This window comes from Leptodactylus fuscus, chromosome 7 (assembly GCF_031893055.1).
Source record: "Leptodactylus fuscus isolate aLepFus1 chromosome 7, aLepFus1.hap2, whole genome shotgun sequence".
Lineage (NCBI taxonomy): Eukaryota > Metazoa > Chordata > Amphibia > Anura > Leptodactylidae > Leptodactylus > Leptodactylus fuscus.
The window spans coordinates 101,661,763-101,683,280 of NC_134271.1; the positions used below are offsets into that span (position 1 = coordinate 101,661,763).

Here is a 21,518-nt window from a genome sequence, read left to right on the forward strand (position 1 = left end):
TAGCGTTCATTAGGACGCCGTGGTCTGAAAGCCATTTTTCAAAGTGGATAATGGGGAAGGTACATACACCACAAGTGGAAGGGGATCTATCGGAGCGGCCTGTCTTGTGATTTATAGTACTGGCTTTACTGCCATTTAGCTAGTGATTGGTGAAGTTTTTTGTGTTGTTCCTGAAGTGCGGCCACCATAACTCACATAGATTATTTATAGACAAAGACATAACTAGTGCAAATGTAATTAAATAAGGAACGCTGACAAGGCGGGCAGCCAGTCTGATCTTAACTATCCAAAGCAAGTGATAAAAGCGTTTGATTGGTTGCTGTCAGTAGTAGTATATTTTCGCACATTTTTCTCACCTATACACATTGTATACACATTGTCAATTTTTTTGTTGACTTTTTTTTATAGTATTATAGCTAATACCGATTCTGCAGGGGCGGAGCATGACATAGACTTGACCCTTTCAGGTACTGCACTAGATAAATGAACAAAGCTACCTCAATGTAAGGGGGTTTGTTTAGTAGTAAAACACCCCCTAATATACATGAGTAGGTTAGATATGGTAAGAGTTGTTCTGCCCCTTAACACATTTTGGACTATTACATTCCCCTGTGTAACAGGGTAAAATGACTACCCTACAGAGCCAAGGCCTCCAACCTCCAACTCACGGAAAACTGGTGTTTTATTCCTCATCTTTAACTCGAGGTTAGACTATTGTATGCAATATTTCCTTAGACCTGTGTGTTGCGACATCCTTCAGTTATTTTTTACTGAAAATGTATTAAAAAATTCAGAATTGTGTTTTGTCAGAGCAGTGACAGAATATAAAGGGACACATCCTATTGACAATGGAAATAGTAACACCAAATTGTGAGTTTATTCATACATTTCCAGGAGGGATTACAGAGGAACAACACTACAAAGTCTTCTAAGACAAAATGGTTCAGAGGAATACAAGTATTTACTATAACGGACAGGTCAGGAAAGGTGACCACACTGACCAGTCTTGTTTAATCCTAAATGTACTGCAAAACAGGACATACTATTCTCCACTGATTGTGTGGTGCTCACATAGTCTGCAGTGCTGTACACAGACTCGTAGCAGTTCCTACGCAATGGTAACCTAGGAGCATCTAAGTCACCTGTTGATATAGTCGTGTATATGATTTATACAGAAGGACAATTTCTGACAGTCCTAACTGAACCAGATAAAGACTTGCACAAGGCACAAAATATCATTGCTTATCCGATTTTTTTCAGGCCTGTCAAAGTGTGTCACCGTGCAGTGACTGTAACAAAAGGTGCCCGCACTTCTGTGCTTGTCGTCTGCAGTTTACAGCCATCCTTATGATACGGCACAACAAAGCATGGCTGTCCTCCCTCATTATGTGTCTTTCCCATAATGTGACTGTAGAAGCCTGTATAAGAAAATCCAGACAGACAGATGGCTTGCACCCTTTTCATTCCTGTATTTTCTGTGTTTTTGTTTTAGCCTGACTCTACATCCATAGACGGGGGAAGGGAGAACCTGAGTGCAGAGACTTCTTCAGGGCAAAACATCAGCGAGCAGAGTTTAGCAGGACGATCACAGAGATTCGTACCATCCGCTGTAGTGTCTTCTGGGACATCGGCTGCAGCTTCCTTCTTCATCAGGTACATAAAAATTTCATGCATGAATACTGGAAGCTCAGAGCTAGAGAAAACCTCTATTTCAACTCAGCAAGAGCATGCAAACAAACTATACAACTATGTGGAGATATATATATATATATATATATATATATAATATACACACACACACACACATATATGTATCTATATATCTATATATTTATTTATGTGTATGTATATCACAGTTTTTTAACAAAACAATTTCCATAATATTATATTAAAAATTATTTTTTTAGAAGGATAGTCACTTTCCATAGGTAACATGGATTGTCAGCTTTTCTATTTTATATGTAGCACCAGTCTTATCTAGTTACTTTATCCAAGTTGTGGCTCTCCAGTGCTAGTATTCCCAATTCTGCAGACTCCATGGCTAAAATCGCTTTTATTGTCATCTTTGGTGAATTGCATTCTGGTTAGAGGTCTATACACCTATCGAGGTCTATATACTTTACAGAAGCCTGGCTAAATTTATGGCTTTGTGCCTGTCGACAAGGTTTTGACTGTTTCCCATGGCAAACAGCAGACCTGTGAATATTCATGTTGTAACTCATGAGCAATGCACATATCCTGTTTAGTGTAATACAGCCTGTTTGACCTCAGAACTTTGAGTCTTTTCAGTATTTTACTTGCTGTGTTTTAACTCTTCTCACTAAACATTAGAATAAGCTTAGAATCTTACTCATATGTAAGGCCCGGTTCACATCTGCATTCGGTATTCCGCTCAGGGAGTCCGCTTGGGGACCCCCCAAATGGAATACCAAGCACATTAAAAAGTGGTGAGCAATGAAATGACACGGACCCCATAGACTATAATGGGGTCCATGTGTTTTCCAAGTGGAGACAAAAGTACTTCAAGCACTACTTTTCTCTCTATATGACCCGTGCGGACACCACTCGGAAAACACATGGACCCCACTAAAGTCTATTGGGTCCTTGTGCTTTCATTTCTCACTGCTTTTTAATGCTTTCGGTATTCCATTCAGGGGTCCACTTGGGGACTGAATGCAAATGTGAACCAGGCCTAAAAGGAAAAGCTAATGTAAACACTCCAAACACTCAAACCTTGATCTCTACAAAGCATTACTTTTTGTATAGCTATAGAGAAATCAGCCTTGTTATACTTTCTCTAAAGAGAGCTGCTCCACTGATCTCTTCAGATCCAATTCCAGTTTCTTGTAGCCATACATCCAATAAATTGCTGGCCATGTAATACATGGATGAGATGGGCCCAGTAGAATTAAATACCCTTTTAATGTGCAGCTCTATGGATCATAAAGGGGGGTTCCAAGTGGAAGACCCCTTCTATGATGTCTAGAGGCTCTACTATACCATATAGACAAGGGTTGTCTTGATGTGACAGCCCCTTTAAATAGAATGATCGGTACTTTGGGCTACGACCTGCCTGCCATACAAGTGATGCATGAGTACAGACTTCCAGGCTTGTATTACAATGATCTTTTTGGAAAGGATAGATCTGTTCTATAAAATAAAAGTCAAGACATCACCAAGAGCAGAAGCTTTTTTTCAGTATAATGTCAAGTCTTATAAAAGGGCTGCTTAAGATTATTCTTGCTTTAAGCATCTATCGGCTGTTTGTTTTGTTCAAGATAGATTGCCTTAAACTTCAGACTCCGCATGTTTGGTATGCTGCGGGCGCCTGCTTGGCTTGCAGAATTGAGACATACATCTGAAGCTCAGATAGATTAATATGACAGAATCACATTTACTCCCTAACTGGCTGTGGATTAAAGCATCTCATTATTTACTAATGAACAATAATGTTATACATAATCTATGGGTCGCCGTCCTATCACTGTCTCCTGATGGCTCACTAGTAGGCATTTCTTGGTCATTATATTGGCCATAAAATAGAGTCAATAATTGAGGTTAGTCATAGAACAGACACCTTATCAGCTCCGGGCATGGAGAAGCAGCTTGGAAATATTCCTTGTCCTGATTGTGTTGTGACTGAGCATATGATTAAGGTATCGAGCCAATATGTCCTTAATGAAACACACAGATATATGCATTAATATCATGGAAAACCTCTAAGTGACTAATATGTTTTGTTCAAGGCAACTCAGCCTTCAATTAGCTTCTATAAATTGGTTCCATAGACTTCAGGCCAAGTTTGCTGAATTCTGCTCAGCAGGTGTCAATGCTCTTTTTGTGAATTTCCTTTTATTCCCTTTCTGTAGTTGGTATATAATATGTAGAAAATACTGTAATAAAGCTTAAGCTACAAGAGGACCATGTTTGCTCTCCCCTTCTTTTTAGACTTACGGATCCCAGCTACTTTGATTGTAGGGCACAAGTGGTAAAACTACGCCCCTATGCACAGTATTTCCAAACCATTTCCTGTATAAAAAATATGTATTATTATATCATTATTAGGTTTATTATTATAATTCATTGTATTGTTTTCTTGAAATGTAGCTGGTTCATGTCGTTTTGATTTTTCTGTTTTTTTGTCTCATGACCTTGGGACATTGCTATAGAAACTGGGACTATAGAAATATATATAGCCATACATCATTAAAATGTTATTCTGTAGACTTATAAACACATGTGAATGCTAGGGCTATTGTAATGATGTATTATGATGTGTGAGGGTGTGAACCTAGATGGCGCTGTAGAGCGACCCAAAACAGGGTTAAAGGGGTACTCCCACGTCGCATACTTACCCGTCTTCGTTCCTCTAAAATCTTCTGTCTTCCGGCTTTGTCTCGTCATTGGTGGGCGGGGTCACATATGCAAAGCCAAGCGGCGAGATGCCGCCGGCCCTGCGTGCGCGCTCATACACCAGTCTACCCTTCACAATGCAAATGCAGACCCGACACCCTGCGGGTCTGTATTAGCATTGTGAAGGCTAGACTGGTGTATGAGCGCGCACGCAGGGACGGCGGCATCTCGTCGCTTGGCTTTGCATATGTGACCCCGGAGCGGAACAGCATCGCTTCTGCCGCTGCTGTCTTCATGCAGGGCAGAAGCATAGCGATGTGCCTGTGCCGGCGTCTAACAGTCCCCAGCATCCGCCTATTACAGCGGATGTCGGGGACAGTTAGACGCTGGCACAGGTGAAGCCAGCAACATCGCTATGCTTCTGCCCTGCATGAAGCCAGCAGCGGCAGAAGCGATGCTGTTATTCCGCTCCTCCGCCCCCCGCCCCGGAATAGCAGCATCGCTTCTGCCGCTGCTGGCTTCATGCAGGGCAGAAGCATAGCGATGTTGCTGGCTTCACCTGTCCCCCAAAGGGTAAACTTACCCCCCCCCCCTCCAGGCTCGCTCACGTGCACTTAGCCCCTCCTCCCTCCCCCCTGAGAGCAGCAGACACATCACTTGACTCAGGAGCAGCTAGGTCAGGGCTGTGGCCACAAAAAAATGAATAAAGTGAGATAGTGGCCAAACAAAGCAGTTTTGCTGAAGCAATGTATTTAGGAAAAGTCTTACATTCACATTTACAAGCATTATAGATAGGATCCTTGTGACGGGACAACCCCTTTAAAAAGGACCCAGACCACATACATTCCAGAGAAAGGGGCTCTACTCCAGAGGGAGTGCACACAGCAGGAGAGTGCTGCTGGTGGCCTGGACCAGTTGGAGACAGACAGGAGGTCTGTCCCCAGAAAAGTGGAATCCAGAAAGGACTTTGAGCCAGACTGATGAGCTGAAACCTCAGAAAAGTATCTTGCTCTCAGTAGCTTAGTCAAGTGAGGCAGTGCCCTATGTGTGGGCTAGGCTGTTTGATGTTTTGTTCCTGTTTAAAGACACTTATTTTGGATTGTACTACCTGATCTTCTGTTTATTTGGCACCCAGCGCCACCAACACCTCTGTAAATCCAGGAACACTGCTTACCTTTGATGCTAAATTAGCCCCATTGTCACAGATGATATAATTATATTAAGTATATTATATAAGTATATTAATCTATATCTATGCACAGAATTGTAACGTGAATCTCCTGGGCCACAATGCAGAATATGTAATGGGGCATCCCTTACTATCAGCTATCTATAATACTGGGATCTTCTTATGTTGTAGTGAAGCCTTTGTGCCCCCTGAGGTTCCTGGAAGTGATTGCTACCTATGCTTCCTCCAATATTCAGCATCTCTCAGGCTCACACCACTTAGGGCTCTTTCGGCACCTGTATACAACTGTGTTATAGATTTATGTTGTACAGATATGTAATGGGCTTCCATACCCTCTGTATGCATCAAGAATTGTGCAGTGTTCCACCATATGTTGTATTATGGAGGTATTGTCACAAAATCACCATAAAGGGCCACATGGTTTGCTTATGGGTCTGTTTAATAAATGGACTTTGCCATGTGCATAGACCCTTGCTTGAGAGCAGAAGTAAAACACAGCTTCTTAGGATGCTTACTTGGAGCTACCTTGTATCTTGAAGGTTTATTGACTATTGGAATGGGGGACACTACTCTGATATTCAGAAATTTTGTTTTTTACCACTATTTCCTAAACTACTTTATATTAAGCAAAAATATTCAATTCACCTAAATCACTATGACAAAATGTAATTCCATAAACTGCTACAGACTTAGACGTAATTGGTGCTACTGGGCCCCAATACAAGGTCTGTAATGGAATCTCCACTTGTCATGTACTATTTACAATACTGGTGTCTTCTTCTGTGGCAACGGGTCCCTTGGGTTTCTTCAAGCACCAGGGCCTGGGGGGGTGACTGCTACCTGTGCTTCCCTTAGAGCTATGTCCCTGGCTGAAGAGTAACAGTACAAAGGGTTGAAGGAAACAAAGGAAAGTACCAGGATATTGTATGTGATGAGTACATAGATCCAGAGAGGGCTCTATGGCCATAATGAGGGAGGAAGTGGTTTATTACCGCTGTAAAGCACTTACAATAATTAGACTGAAGTCCGTCTGACAATGTAAGAGGTTACACAAATTAATAGCAACAGTTGCCTATTTCTTTCAAGCCCATGCACCTGGCAAGGGGAGATGGGAATGTAACCCTTCCTGTGGAATAAAATTCCAGTAACCTGACAGCCGTCTCGTGAAACCTCAAGAAAGTCCAGATGTTCATCACTGTAGAAAAAAACAATATGGATCGCTGGAGGACAACTTAGGTGCTGGAAAAAAGAATCATGATGAATATCTAGATTTTGCAGGTGGGAGCTGCAGTTTGACATTTCTGCATAAAAACCAGATGCTTGAAGATCTGCTATTCAATTAAATCACTGCGTGTTAGAAGTTGTGGTGGTGATGTTCCCCCATGCAGATGGGAAGTGTATATATCACGAAAAGTATTGAAATGAATGACTCTCATGGCATGGGTTAGGCTTTACTATAATAACTCATTGTTTATAATAGTTGGTTGTATTTGTTGTAAAAGCAACATATTGGGGCGTATGCCCTATATGGACCACGCTCTCTAAGCTGTATACAGTGAAACCTTCCTGAAAGACCACCTCTTTGAGAAAAGCACCCCTTATCAGATATATAATGTGGTAGATATTCAGTTCTAACATAGTATGCATACAAGGCAGAGTCCTGGCACTAATATCTGCACGTAACACTTACAATATATAGCTTATGGATTCAAGTTTGTTACAAGATGTAACAGAAAGATGCATTTGATCTTCAGACTCTCGCAATTGAAAAGGCTGACGGACAGACAAAATGAGTATTGCTTATGCATATTGTTTCAAACTTGAAGCCATAGTCCTGTGATGGTAATCCTATGGCACGGGTGCCAGAGGTGGCACTCAAAGCCCTCTCTTTGGGTACCCATCTGTGGTATAAATTATACTGTGGGGGAGCCACTGTAGAGCAAATTGTACTGTCTGGGGGTCACTGTGGAGCAGATTGTACTGTGTGGGGGCCACTGTGGAGCAGATTGCACTGTGTGGGGGCCACTGTGAAGAAGATAGGACTGTGTGGGACTCACTGTGCAGCAGATTGTACTGAGTGGGGGCCCATATATATATATATATATATATATATATATATATATATATATATATATATATATATATATATATATCACATAGTATCTGTTTTATAGCAGACATGTGATAATACAGGTCATAATAACATTGCATGGTCACTATAATACAGATCTGTTCAATGTAAATAGTGAACATTAATTGTTCAAAATGATACCAAATGCAGTACAAAGTTGTTTGCATAATTAAAAACTTGGTAAAGCCTCACTCGCACAAAAATACTTTGCAGGTCCGTGATTGTCTGAAATTGTGGATCCGCAGAGTAAGGTTAAATTGCCGTGTTGGCACATTGTGATAAATGAGTTGGTTTGGGGTTGCAGTTTGGGCACTCGGTCTCTAAAAGGTTCGCCATCACTGCCTTAGTCTGTGTGCTGTGTGTGTTATAGCTGGTGGGCAATCGAGCCAAGCCAAGTCATGATCAGGTGTTGACTGCTATCTCAACTTAACATAATATTATGCACATTGACTAACTTTTTTGAGTAGAGCTGCCCCATACAAGACCAATCTTCAACAGAATTATAGGTGTATGTCTCAAAAAGGCTTCATTATAAACATGCATGCTTAACTCAGTCTCCATATTTATGTCAACTGTGAGAAAGGAATAAGTTGGCTTGTTCACTATGAGAAGAAAGGACTGGACATGTTGGGATTAGAATGCCCTGATCGCCTCTTTCTCTCGTCATCACCCAAGGCCTCCTCCATCCTTATAAGATACTAGACTAGCTGATGATTTTTATCTTATGTGTATGGGCATCTGATATTTAGCATCCCTGTAGATGATTTTCAGTTTTTTTCCCTGTCAATCAGCTATTTGTTATTATTGCACATACATAGAGCAAAATTGTAGAGAAAAAAAATGCTAAAAATTATTTTGGGTAGAATTTTTGTGGGAAAATATTCCTTGCACAATTTTCCCCCTTCACAATGACTAAATTTATGGTAGTTGTGAAGGAAAGCAATGGGATAAAATCTAAGCGTATTAAAATATTTAGTACAAGGCAGATTGTCTTTTTGGGTTTTAATTAAGTCGTTTGATGTTTTGGCAATGGTTCTTGACAGTGTCCAGAAGTAAAATAACACTACATTTGTTAAACTGAATGGAAACAAAGTTGCCTCGGAGCTATAATGTGCCACAAGGGGTGTTGACATTTAACATTTTTTTTCTTTTCAATTTTTTTTATGTTCCTTCTGTTACATGAGGTGAAGTTGAGGAACGGGGCCAGATTGAAAAGAATCTCCCTCCAAATTCTCAGATTTATTGCTAGTGTAATTGGTAAGGAGCATAAAACATACAAACCATATGTGACTGAGAAGCGCGCTATCTTCACTTGCTAGACGCCTGTTGGAAGTTCGAACTGTGCCAAGCAGATGGCATTTGATCTGATAGCGTAGAAGTGTTTATTTTTGTCATGTTCCTTCTGATGGGTGTTTTCTTGAGCTCCTTTATGGAGAGATGTGGTTGCATTCGATTATTTGGTTATTCTTTCAGCCCCTCTAGTCTGATATTAGAGGAGAAAGCTCAGATACGCTTTCTAAACACGACAGGCTTGTCTAGAAAGGTGCATTGTGGTCTTGAATACTTATGTTTCGTGGAAAAACATACAAAGGCTTGTTGTAAAAGAAGAGTTTAGATTTTACTTTAAGTTTGATGGTTTTATGTTATGCCATACATCACAACGAAAATGACAGCAGTGTCAGATCTGTGACAGAGAAGATACCATGGCTGGCTAACTTACCTCATTGACTGTAATGGGGACCACTGGATTTCCATCATGTAGCTCGACATCCTGCACCATTTTCTCTGTCAGTCTTGTTGGGACTGGCAACGGAGGCTTCTAAGCAAAGCCAAAATTCTAGGGGAGAAACACACTTTAAATGTAGACATCTTGGTTCATATAGTTTTTCAGTTTACTAGCATACAATATAACAAATTACCGTAGAACTTTTGCAGTGTTTTATTGGACTGTAGATTAGACTGCCTCGGGACTGCATGTGGTCTAGGCCACAGAAGAGCAGGGAAAGGAGTGGTCAGGTACACTATATAGCTCCTGGAGGGGTTGTCTGGTTTAAAGTAGAGCTGGGAGACAGGGGCGAAATTTGTGGGGATACAGGGGGTGCCTTGGGGGGGGGGGGGGGCATAGGGTGTTTCTTCCCAACATGAGATCAGTACATAAACAATATATTTACTAGATAGATTTTACATTAGGCCCAGGAATTTTATGTTATTTCTCTGCTGCGAGAGGTGTGGTCTGGCACATACCCCCAAAGAGCACCGATCTCAACATTACCAAGTCTGTCTGGTATCATATGAATATAAAGAAGGATTTGAACAAGTCTACATGCATAGAAGATCTGTACTTAGTTCTCCGAGATGTTTTGAACAACCTCCCTGCCGAGTTCCTTCAAAAACTGTCTGCATGTCTACCTAGAAGAATTGATTCTATTTTCAAGACAAAGGGTGATCACACCAGATATAGGTGGGATTTAGATTTCACTTTTATCCATTCACTTCATTTTATTAATTAACACTTATGTTATTGAACGAATTTTTACTTTCCAGCATTCTTTCCATACCGGTCTAAAATGGTCTAAAGCCATAATACAGACTGCAAATCTGAGCAGTCAGCAATAATTGTAATATTAAACTCAGCTGTACCTATTGTCCATAGCGAGATGCAGAACTGAGTGATCTGAAGCATGCACAACTTCTAGAAGATACATAGCCACTTATTATTTGCCTGAAAAATCTGTTTCTTTTTATAGTACATTTCTTCACTCGCTTCTCTACCATGAAGCCCAAATCACCCTCAGCAGGAATATGAGACGGTTAATTATGCAGCCATGATAAAGATGTCAAGTATACATTTTTATTTTGCGATGACAGGGAGAACAAATCAAGGCTTTGAAAAAAGTGAGTTGTTGAACCGCTTTGCTATGAGGCTTCCACCGGGGAATGCATGACTAGCTACATAAACAAACAATCAGTGGGTGCCATCACCCAGCACAGGATGATTAATGTGAGGGATGGCTTTGCTTGTTTCCAATGATTAATTAGCCCGCTTTCCACCCATAGATTCCTCTTCTAACAAAAGGTGGTTGAAAAATCAAACAAAGTTGCTTTTTTTTGTTATTATTTTGCCACAAGCTTTGAATTTTTGGGATTCTAGGATTTTATCATGCACGAGAAACAGATACAAAATGTAAGGGTATCTGTCTATGTTCACACATTGAAGTAATTGGTAAACTAGCTAGTATGATGTATGAAAATGCTTTGTTTGCCTGAAAAGAAAATCAAAAACAGCCCGTTACCTTATGTTGAGATGTAACGTCCGACTTTGGCTGCTTTGTTGAGAAACTATAAGTTAGGCCTCTTTCAATGCGCAGAAAAATCTGGAGACCCCAATGTTCAGTTTAAATTTAGAATAATGTAGAGTCATAGGGTTATCTTAAAGTGTAAATAGTGAAGGGGTCATGGTGCTTGCACAATTGCCACATCCAAATCAAAAACTACAAAATGGTACACTAAAAAATAACTTTTATTAATTTACTAAAAGTCAGAGTAACCACCCTATTAAAAGAAAAAATGGGCAAGTGTTAACAATTAGGGGCTAGGAAATTCCAGATATTCAAACCCAAAAGAGGTGATTGGTAGCTTCAGTACGGCCAGTTTCCAACATTGTGGCGCTAAGTTTACCGTGTCTTAGTGCGATCCTACACAATTTCACTATAGACACATATTCAGAAGTAAATAGGTATTGACCAACAATGAGTAGTTTATATCAAGAACTGTCAGCACCATCAACCACATTCTTAATAACTAATACAGCCAGTAAAGGACCGACTCCACTAACTGACTAGCAACTGACTGGAGGGCCTACATTATACCCCCATTTCTATCTGGAATGACCATACACACATTGCACCCACATTGCTAGGCACTATGGTTGAGCGATCAGGATCGGAAAAGATCAGATCCCGATCGGTGATCAAGCAAATTTCACTATCGCGATCGGGATTGGGATCTGTTGGAAAATGATCAGAAATATGATTTTGAGCTCTCAAGATCATCTCAACCTAAAAGTGACCTTTTTCCATAGAGAAGCATTGACTGAGTTTGAGCAATTGGGTTCGGGAAAGATCGGATCCCGATCGGCAATCAAGCAAATTTCACGATTGGGATCAGGATTGGCTGGAAAATGATCGGAAATTGGATTTTAAAATCGATCCTGAAATCTCAAGATCGGCTCAACTTTACTAGGCACACATGCACACTCCACATGCCCCGCGTGATGAGTTTCTGTTGGCAGGCACCAGCTCATCAGAGGCTATATCATGGAAGAGAAGCCAAGGTGTTCTGAAGTACACACCAATGGCTTTAGGATTAAAGAGCATACGATGCGTGTAGCCCGGCCAGCTTTTCATTACAGCCGGCCGGGCTGCACGCATCGTATGTTGGAAAACTGGCCGTACTGAAGCTAGCAATCACCTCTTTTGGTTTTGAATATCTGGAATGTCCTAGGCCTTAATTGTCAACACCTGCCCATTTTTTCTTTTAATAGGGTGGTTACTTTGACATTTAATAAATTAATAAAAGTTATTTTTTTGTGTATCATTGTGTAGTTTTTGATTTCAGTGCTATTCAGGTACACATACCAATCATCGCATTAGTTGTGTTGAGTGTTAACAATTGCCACATCCCCTTCAAATAGCTGATCATCAGGGATCTTTTATTGATGACCAAGCCTGACATCCCTTTTAATATGTTAATTATATTATAATATGACTACTTTTTAATGTTCATATTTGTTACCACAGGGGTTCTACTGAAATTCATTTAGATTACCATAGGGTTTCGTGGTTCTCTAACCTTCATACAGGTTTAATCTAGATATGGCCATCTGAAGCTAGCCTTAGGTTAAGTTCCTGTATATGTACCTTTTAATACTTATTATGTTTGTATGGTCCTTATTGAGGAGTCAGTTTTAGTCTATTGGGAATTTTACAACTGCATCAGTTGTCATGACATTAGTATTACTTTACTCAGGGTATGGCTTGCGAGTATTTCCATCACATTTGTAACATATAGACAATGTTACAGATCCATGATACTAATGCAGTACTAATGACATACAGACGGTATATATGAGCCGTAATTCTGGATGTATTGATGCTCCGTATAGAGGCACTGTTGTGTAAATGTTCACCTTAAAAACCTTTAGAATAGCACTTTTTCTAACATTATACATGGCTATAGATGGAAGAGTATAATTGATAATTGATGCATGTATGGTGATTGTTTCCAGCTAATGTAAAGTCTTCCTTCTAGTCTGGATAGCATGTCTCTATGGAACATATTGCAGATTTAACCGGCCAAACAGAATAAAAGCTAGGACCTTGATATATCAATACCATTATTGCCATTAATCTGGCAAGGAGTTAACCAGGTTCCATCCAGACACTGTCCTCGGTCACTTTATATTTCAGCGCCTGGGGATGAGCCATAAGTTTGTTTTATTCCACTTCTTGACACTAAGCTGTAAAGAGAGAAATCTCACAGGTGTCTTAAAAGACGGTTTCTATTAAAGGGGAGAAGGGTAAAATAAAATAAGTCAGGACGTCTTGCAGGTAAGGTAGAGAGGGCCTGTTCTGTAGAACCATTAATTGGAATGAAGGAGTCTCAAGATTTTATGATGTGTCTTCAGGATGAACATAAATTGCCAATAATCATCTAGCATTAGTAGCTTATAGTTCGGTAGGAACAGAATTAGATACGAATGTGGAGAAAGTGAATACTGGGAACAGCACAAGTTCTTTTAACCCCAAGTCATCATACTTTTTTGTTTTGGATTCATTTTAGACTATTTTACAAAAATCATCAATTTCTGCTATGATATTGGTTCATAACACCATAATCCTTATTACCCCATCAAAGGACTGCAGGGCCTGGAACCATCTTATTGAAGTAAGTACTGATATGACTGTGGAGAAAGAGAAACCTGCACTGAATCTTACCTCTCATATGGAAAAAACTTGGTGTCATAAAATAAACTTCAGACCTCATTACCTGTTCCCCCATAGCAGCTGCAGTGTATTCCATTATGGATGTTGCCATTGAATAAAATTTGCATAAAGCGAGTCTGCAACATTTAGCACAGTCTAAGGTCCAATAGTCTGCAAAGAGTCATTTGTTCGTATCCTACTAATATTATAAATGTGAAAGTTTGTGTGTTTGGATGTTTGGATGTTTGTGAGTTTGGATGTTTGTTCCTCAATCACGCTAAAACGCCTGGACGGATTTGCGTGCAAATTTCCACAAACCTAGATTTCCCTTAGGATTGAGTCATAGGCTACTTTTTGTCTACACAACATAGCTTCCTAGCAGGACACTCACAAAAGCAGGACTCCTAGCCCCAGGCGAACTACACTCCACTGAGGAGGCCACACGCACACTTCCTGCCTACACTTCAAACGTACAGAAAGCCTGGCCCGCGGCGCCACAAGTCTATGCCGGCATTCCACAGTCATCCCCGACCCTCAAACTTGCCTTCCCTACCTTGCTTTGCCTGCTCAGCGGTAAGTTCCAGGCACACACGCTCCTGCTCTCTCTCCAGTCTCCTCCGCCCTAGCGTTTCCCCACAGCCCGCCGCCTAGCCCATACGGGCCGGCCCTCCACACCATCCCCAAACAGTAACTGGCTCTCCGCTACACCCGGAGGCCTTACAATACAAGTGTCCCCCCCCCCTCCATGCCTTCAAAGTTGCAGGCCGCCTCCTGGCTGCTCACCTCCCACGAGCTGACCTGTTCCGCTGACCACCGGGAGCATACTGCAAGCTCCCGCGTCTGTGCTTACAAGACTACTATCGCGGCTGGTCTATAGACAGCCGCGATAATAGTACCGCACACAGTCTCCCATAGCCGGCAATACACGTGCATTGCCGTCTATGGAGCCCAGCAATCAAACGATGGCAGCCATTAACATTTAACCTGCTGCTGACCTCCGCACACAATCTCCCATAGATGGCAATACACGTGTATTGCCGTCTATGGAGCCTTGCAATCAAAGGATTGCAGCCCTTAACATTTAACCCCCCCCTCCTCAATGACCCCTTCCCCAATGACCCCTTCCCCAATGACCCCTTCCCCATACCTTCTAAGTTAAAGGCCGGCTCCTGGCTGCTGACCTCCCACGAGCCGACCTGTTCCGCTGACCACCGGGAGCATACTGCACGCTCCCACGTCTGTGCTTGGAATACTACAAGTACCGCACACAATAGTGTGCGATACCGATAATAGTACCGCACACAATCTCCCATAGACGGCAATACACGTGTATTTCCGTCTATGGAGACTTGCAATCAAATGATTGCAGGTTCAAACCCCTAAGTGGCACTCAAAAAAAATTCAACTAGGAATAAAATAAATGACACAATAACACACGGACAAAACTACTGTAATGCATATACATATCACACATCACTAACACACGGACAAAACTACTGTAATGCATATACATATCACTGCCTTCTATGGAGACTTGCAATCAAACGATTGCAGGTTCAAACCCCTAAGTGCCAATAAAAAAAACCCCACAAACAATAACATCACTAACATACATACAAAAATACTGTAATGCATATACAGTCCTATGAAAAAGTTTGGGCACCCCTATAAATCTTAATCATTTTTAGTTCTAAATATTTTGGTGTTTGCAACAGCCATTTCAGTTTGATATATCTAATAACTGATGGACACAGTAATATTTCAGGATTGAAATGAGGTTTATTGTACTAACAGAAAATGCGCAATATGCATTAAACCAAAATTTGACCGGTGCAAAAGTATGGGCACCTCAACAGAAAAGTGACATTAATATTTAGTAGACCCTCCTTTTGCAAAGATACCAGCCTCTAGTTGCTTCCTGTAGCTTTTAATAGGGGTGCCCAAACTTTTTCATAGGACTGTACATATCACTTACCATTCCTGCCGAAGATGCCACATCTACTTAGAAAATATTTGCCTTACACCGTCACCGCCACACTCACACGTACCAAACCACCATTAATTGTCTGTATTACTACATACACAATATACAATATCTCATTTACTGGCCCACCAACATTTTTTAACTACTTTCACAAGTCTGTGTCCACCCAATTCTCAAAACACCGCAGACAAAGTCGTGGGTAAAAGCTAGTATCTTTATATAGGTCAGAGGTAATTTTTATGATAGAGTGCTCAAAATCCCCTGCATAGATATTGAGTCAACGAGAATCTGTACAATAAATTACAAAGCACCCCCTAGTGGTGGCTGCAGTCAGCCAACATTTTATCAATTAACTGTATGGGGCACATTTATTATGTTCCTATGCCATTTTTGTTGCTAGTACAACTTTTTAAATCTCATTTGTGACAATGACAGTGTGGTGTGGGACCGTGGCAGAGACAGGGCCATCAGCCCCCACCATTGTTCTTATTATTTATGCTAGTTTTCTAGCACAAATGATTTCGGAAATTTACATCACCAAGGAGCTAGCATAGATTTCATTCCAAGCACGGGGACCTGGCGGAGGATGAAACTGATGTGCCTTAGCATAAGTCAGGGGCATCCTCCACTAGAGACTTGGTAGACTACAGTGGAAACCTCGGGTCTTAGTAAATCTCCCTTATATCTATGCGGGGAATTCTGAGTTTTGTGTAAGTAAAATAGAGTTCCAACATTATGAAGATAAATCAGAAATTAATCAGTTTAGGATTTTTACCTCTTTACTTAAAAAACTAAGGGCTCGTTCACATCTGCGTTGCCCTCTCCGTTGTGCAGGTTTCCGTTTCCTGCATAAAACAGAGCAGGATACGGAAACCTGCAGGAGTCTCTCACCCATTCATTTGATCTGTATTTTTGTAGTAGATACAAATAGGGCTATGTACATGTATTTGTTCTAGAGGTGCTTGTCAGTACTGTAGAGATTATAAGATGCCACTAGTAGCGTAGACAGGTATTTAGGATAAATTAATTGCTTTTTCAGAACGTTGCGCTACACATACTCACAAGAGTCGTAAAAGCGAATGGACATTGTTAACAGCATTATAAAAGCATTCTGCCTCTCCGCAGCCAGCAGAAATGCTCTCAAATATGTACTTTAGTTTTATAGCTTTGAAATTTTAGAGGTAGAGAGGTGTTTTAGCGCTCCTTTGATATCAGTCAGCCGGCCCACATCTTTATCTGTGTTATTATAGCAGTACAGTGAATATTATTTATTGTCCTCATGTGTCAGTGTTTATTCCAGCCGCGCTCTCAATGCTCTGATTTTTGTAAGCACCTCAAAATGTAAATTTTTCTTATTTTTGGTTATGAAATGCCATATTATATCATGCAGTGAGTCAGCAGCCTCTAGCATTTTAGGCTATGTAGATAACATAGAGGGGTTTTTATTTAACAGTTGTATAATTGATCATTTTAACCCCTTAAGGACCAGGCCATTTTTTGGTTTCGCATTTTCGTTTTTCCCTCCTCACATTTCAAGAGCCATAACTTTTTCATTTTTCAGTTCACAGAGTCATATGATAGCTTATTGTTTGCGGGACAAATTGTACTTTGTAATGGCACCATTCAATATGCTGTGCAATGTACTGGGAAGCTGGAAAAAAATTCAGAATGAGGCGCAATTGGAGAAAAAATGCATTTGCGCCATTTTCTTATGGGTTTAATTTTTACAGCATTCACTGTTTGGTACAAATGACATGTTACCTGTGTTCTACGTGTCAGTACAAACGCGGTGATACCAAATTTATATAGTATTTGAAATTTTTTGATACTTTTAAAAAAATGATAAACTTTGCAAAATAGAAAAAAAAATTTGTGTCATCATGTTCTAACACCTGTAACTTTTTCATATTTCCATGTATGGAGCTGGTTGTGGTGTCTTTTTATGCGGGACAAGATGACGTTTCTATTGATACCATTTGGGGAAAGATCCGATGGTTTGATCACTTTTTATTCAATTTTTTATAGGAGGCAAAGTGTTGAAAAAAACGCTTTTTGGCTGTTTTTATTTTTTTTGCCGCTACGCCGTTCGCAGTACGGGATAAATGTTTTAATATTCTAATAGTTCAGGCATTTTGGAGCGCAGGGATACCTAATATGTTTATGTTTAATGTTCTTTAATTACTTTTATAGCTGATCTAGGGAAAGGGGGGTGATTTGAACTTTTATATTTTTTTTATTTTTTTAATACTTTTAAAAACTTTTTTTTTTCTTCTGTTACATTTATGATCAGACCCCTTAGGTACCTTGAAACCTAGGGAGTCTGATCGCTCATACTATTCACTGCAATACTACAGTATTGCAGTGAATAGGAAAATCGCAGCACTTCTATTAGACGATGCCTCTGGCATCGTCTAATAGATCTCATGCAGAGACAAGTCTGGAAGCTTTCAATAGGCTTCCGGCTGTCATAGCAACCGATCACCGCCCTCTTGTGACGTTCAGGAGGGCGGCGATCGGCGAAACATGGCGGCGCCCATGCCGCCGGCGCCGTTTACACACTGCGGTCACGTTTGACCGCAGTGTGTAAAGGGTTAACAGCAGCGATCGGCTCGGGCACCGACCGCTGCTGTTAGTGGCAGGTCCTGGCTGTATTATACAGCCGGCATCTGCCGTGTATGGAGCGAGCTCAGCGTGTGAGCTCGCTCCATACATCCCCATGCGACCCATGACGTACAGTTACGTACAGTTGCTAAGCTGTGTTCTCCCATTGAGATGAGTGGAAAGTAAGAAGGGTTTGCATTATTAGATCCGGGGCAGGGGCGTACTTATAGGGGGTCCAGTGATAACAGTCTCTTCTGGGCCCTGGACACTTAGGGCTAGTTCACACGAGGCCAATGGAGTGGATTTTGACGGCGGATTTCGCCTCAAAATCCGCCTCCATACAATGGGGCCCTTTTTGCCGCTAGTGGAAAAAAGAAGCGGGATGCCCTTTCTTCAGGCGGTTTCCGCGGCTCCGGAGTCGGCCCTTTCATTTGAGCTGACTCCGGGGGAGGAAGGGCCCCACTACTATATTAACTATACCACAATTATTTATAGTACAAGGAAGGCAAGCGCTTAGGAGTTTCAATTTAAGCCTCTGCTCCCAGATTTTTATGGGCTGTCATGTTTGGGATTGTGGGTTGTCATGCGTTTTTTTTTTGCCTTAGGGCCCCTTCACACGGCGTAAGCACGCCGCTCATATAGACACGTATACACGTGTCCGAGCGCGGCGCTTCAAAACAGAGCCCATTGATTTCAATGGGAAGCGCGCATATAGTATATGTCGATATATGCACGCTTCCCATTGAAATCAATGGGCTCTGTTTTGAAGCGCGGCGCTCGGACACATGTATACGTGTCTATATGAGCAGTGCGCTTACTCCGTGTGAAGGGGCCCTTAGTCACTTTCCTTCTATACGATATAAAGTTATTATATAAGGGGATTTTGAGGCATATTGAGACTGCTCCCATTGAAATCTCCCAGAAAAAGAAACAAAGTGCTTATTCTTCAGGCCATTTCGCCTCGTGATTCGGCCTGAAGACACACCCTCCTCCAGACTAGGCCCATTCATTGGGCTGAATCCGGAGCGGAGTGTGTGACTGGGTGCTGGTGCCGGTGCAGTGCATCGGCTTTCAGTTGTGGCTACCTGGCTTTTGGATCGGAACCTGAGATGGCCTTTTCTTCTCAATATACAGCTTTTACATTAATTTGGCTGAATATCGTTCATGACAATGACAGCTTTGACCTTTTTTCTTCCTGTGCGAAGCAAGATTACATTTTTTTCTGTTTTCTTGATAATATTTTTAATTTTCGTCAGATGATTATTGGTGTAATTCAATTACTGGAGACTATTAAAATGCGGCTCCTACTTAAGAGACATTTTCAGTCTATTAGAAAAGATAACATTGAAGTAGGGCATATTCCCGGTTAATATATATGTGCGGGAGGACAGAGATGCCAGTGCTATGTCATTATGACTTCTTGTTATGCAGAAAAATGCTGCCCTTAATTATATTACTGTGAATTTTCTAATGAGCTTGTATACATTTCTATGTGAGCATCGCTGCCTGTTATTGTGTTATGTATTAGATCTGCATTCTTTAGGCCTAAAGCTGGACATAATCATAACCATTATCATTAACCATACAATTGTTCATGAGGATTGGTAATGATAATTCTTTTATCTATAGTTAGAAGTGAAATTTTCTTTGTAAGAATCTCTCAGCAATCAGCGCTGATTGCTGAAGAAAGCAGCTGCTGGCCAGACAGTACAATCCCTGCAGCGGCCACTGCTGGGGAAATGTAGTATTACATGGTGACCTGTTACATAATTGCTGAACTGCTGCCATTTTTTTCAAAATTAGGTAATTAAGGTGGGCACATGATAACCCCTCTTTGCTAAAATTTTAGTGGCCTGCACCACTTGTTTATTCAAGCAACTTTTGCACATATAGTATGGGAGAAGCCTGACCAATCGAAGCACTGCATTCACTGAGTTGGGGCTCGCTGGGACAATAAATGATAGGGACATTGGGGGCACCCTGAATGCCATTGGTGCTAAAAGCTCTTTCCAGAGTTATCAAGCTAGTATGGATAATTGCACCTTCTTTAACACTTTATATTATTCTTTCTAGTTTAATTCCTTGTTAATTCAATGTTGCATGCCGATATTCTTTTTTTTAATTATTTATGTTTTATATAGGCCAGCTTAGAGAGTGGATGATTAAACATGTATTGTCCTTGTATGCCCTCTCAGATGATGCTATTGCTGAGTCAGGTGGCCGCTACTAAAGGGTTAATTAAAGCTGATCATTATACAGTGACCCTGATGAGCACCAAGGAGACAAATGCGGCGATGTGTCCTCGGTCTTCATATATAATACACTAATGCTCTGCATTTATTTTTAGCCATCTTGACTAGATGTGGTTTTTAATGCTATCCTCCAAGGACACGAGGCTGCAGGCTTTATATATATAGATAATATGCTATTATCGCTGCTGCCCATACTATTCCATTGGACTTGCTACGGAACAAGTCTTTATAGTGTTTTATTCATATTGACTATTTTTCTGTTACTGATTTTGTGGTTTTGGTTTATTCCTTTATCTCCACTCTTATAAAGAGACACGAAAAATAATAAATAAATGAAAAATTATTTTCATTTCACAACAATGTTCCATCTAATCTATCATCATTTCTATTTATCTACTGGAATTTCTTAGATTCCATGCTATCTATCTATCTATCTATCTATCTATCTATCTATCTATCTATCTATCTATCTAACTATCTATGTAAATACCTATGTACTAACTATATCTATCTTTTGGGATTCACATGACCATTTTGCAAAGTATCAGGCCTCCTCTAGATCAATAGTGTTGGTCCATTACATGTACTCTGTTCAAGGCCATACACAAATAAAAGAGAAGAGAAAAGATGTCATGTGAATGAGGCCCCTCGATTCCCCTCAACAGATAATATTAGGGAAAGAAAGGATCCGACATGATGAATCTCATCATTATCCTTTGTTACATTGGAGGTAACCTGTCACCAGAGGTGTTGACAGCTACTCTCCTGCACTCATTGAAAATACATGTACGCTTCACTGAACCAAGTGTGCAACAGCTATTGAAGGTGTTTGGGCACTTTAGAAGTTTGGGATTATTAGTAGCAGATAATTGGAATATACAATATGGAAAAAGAACATTTTTGTGCTACATTTCTGTCATGAAGCCCCCATTAGCAGGTCCGTTCAATAATCCTTTGTATGGAGAGACCACACCAAGGCTGTTTTGTAAACCTGGGAAAGCCTCATTCTTCGCCGTCTCTTAAC

General features: G+C 40.8%; 1 protein-coding gene across 2 annotated transcripts in view; it reads left to right on the forward strand.

The window, feature by feature from the left end:
• KIF26A (kinesin family member 26A) overlaps positions 1-21,518 on the forward strand; it is a 129,391-nt gene that overhangs the window by 72,412 nt on the left and 35,461 nt on the right. For both annotated transcript variants that reach the window (XM_075282627.1, XM_075282628.1), the window contains exon 4: positions 1,493-1,653. In XM_075282627.1, coding sequence (XP_075138728.1) covers positions 1,493-1,653 — 161 coding nt within the window. The remainder of the gene's footprint in view (positions 1-1,492; positions 1,654-21,518) is intronic.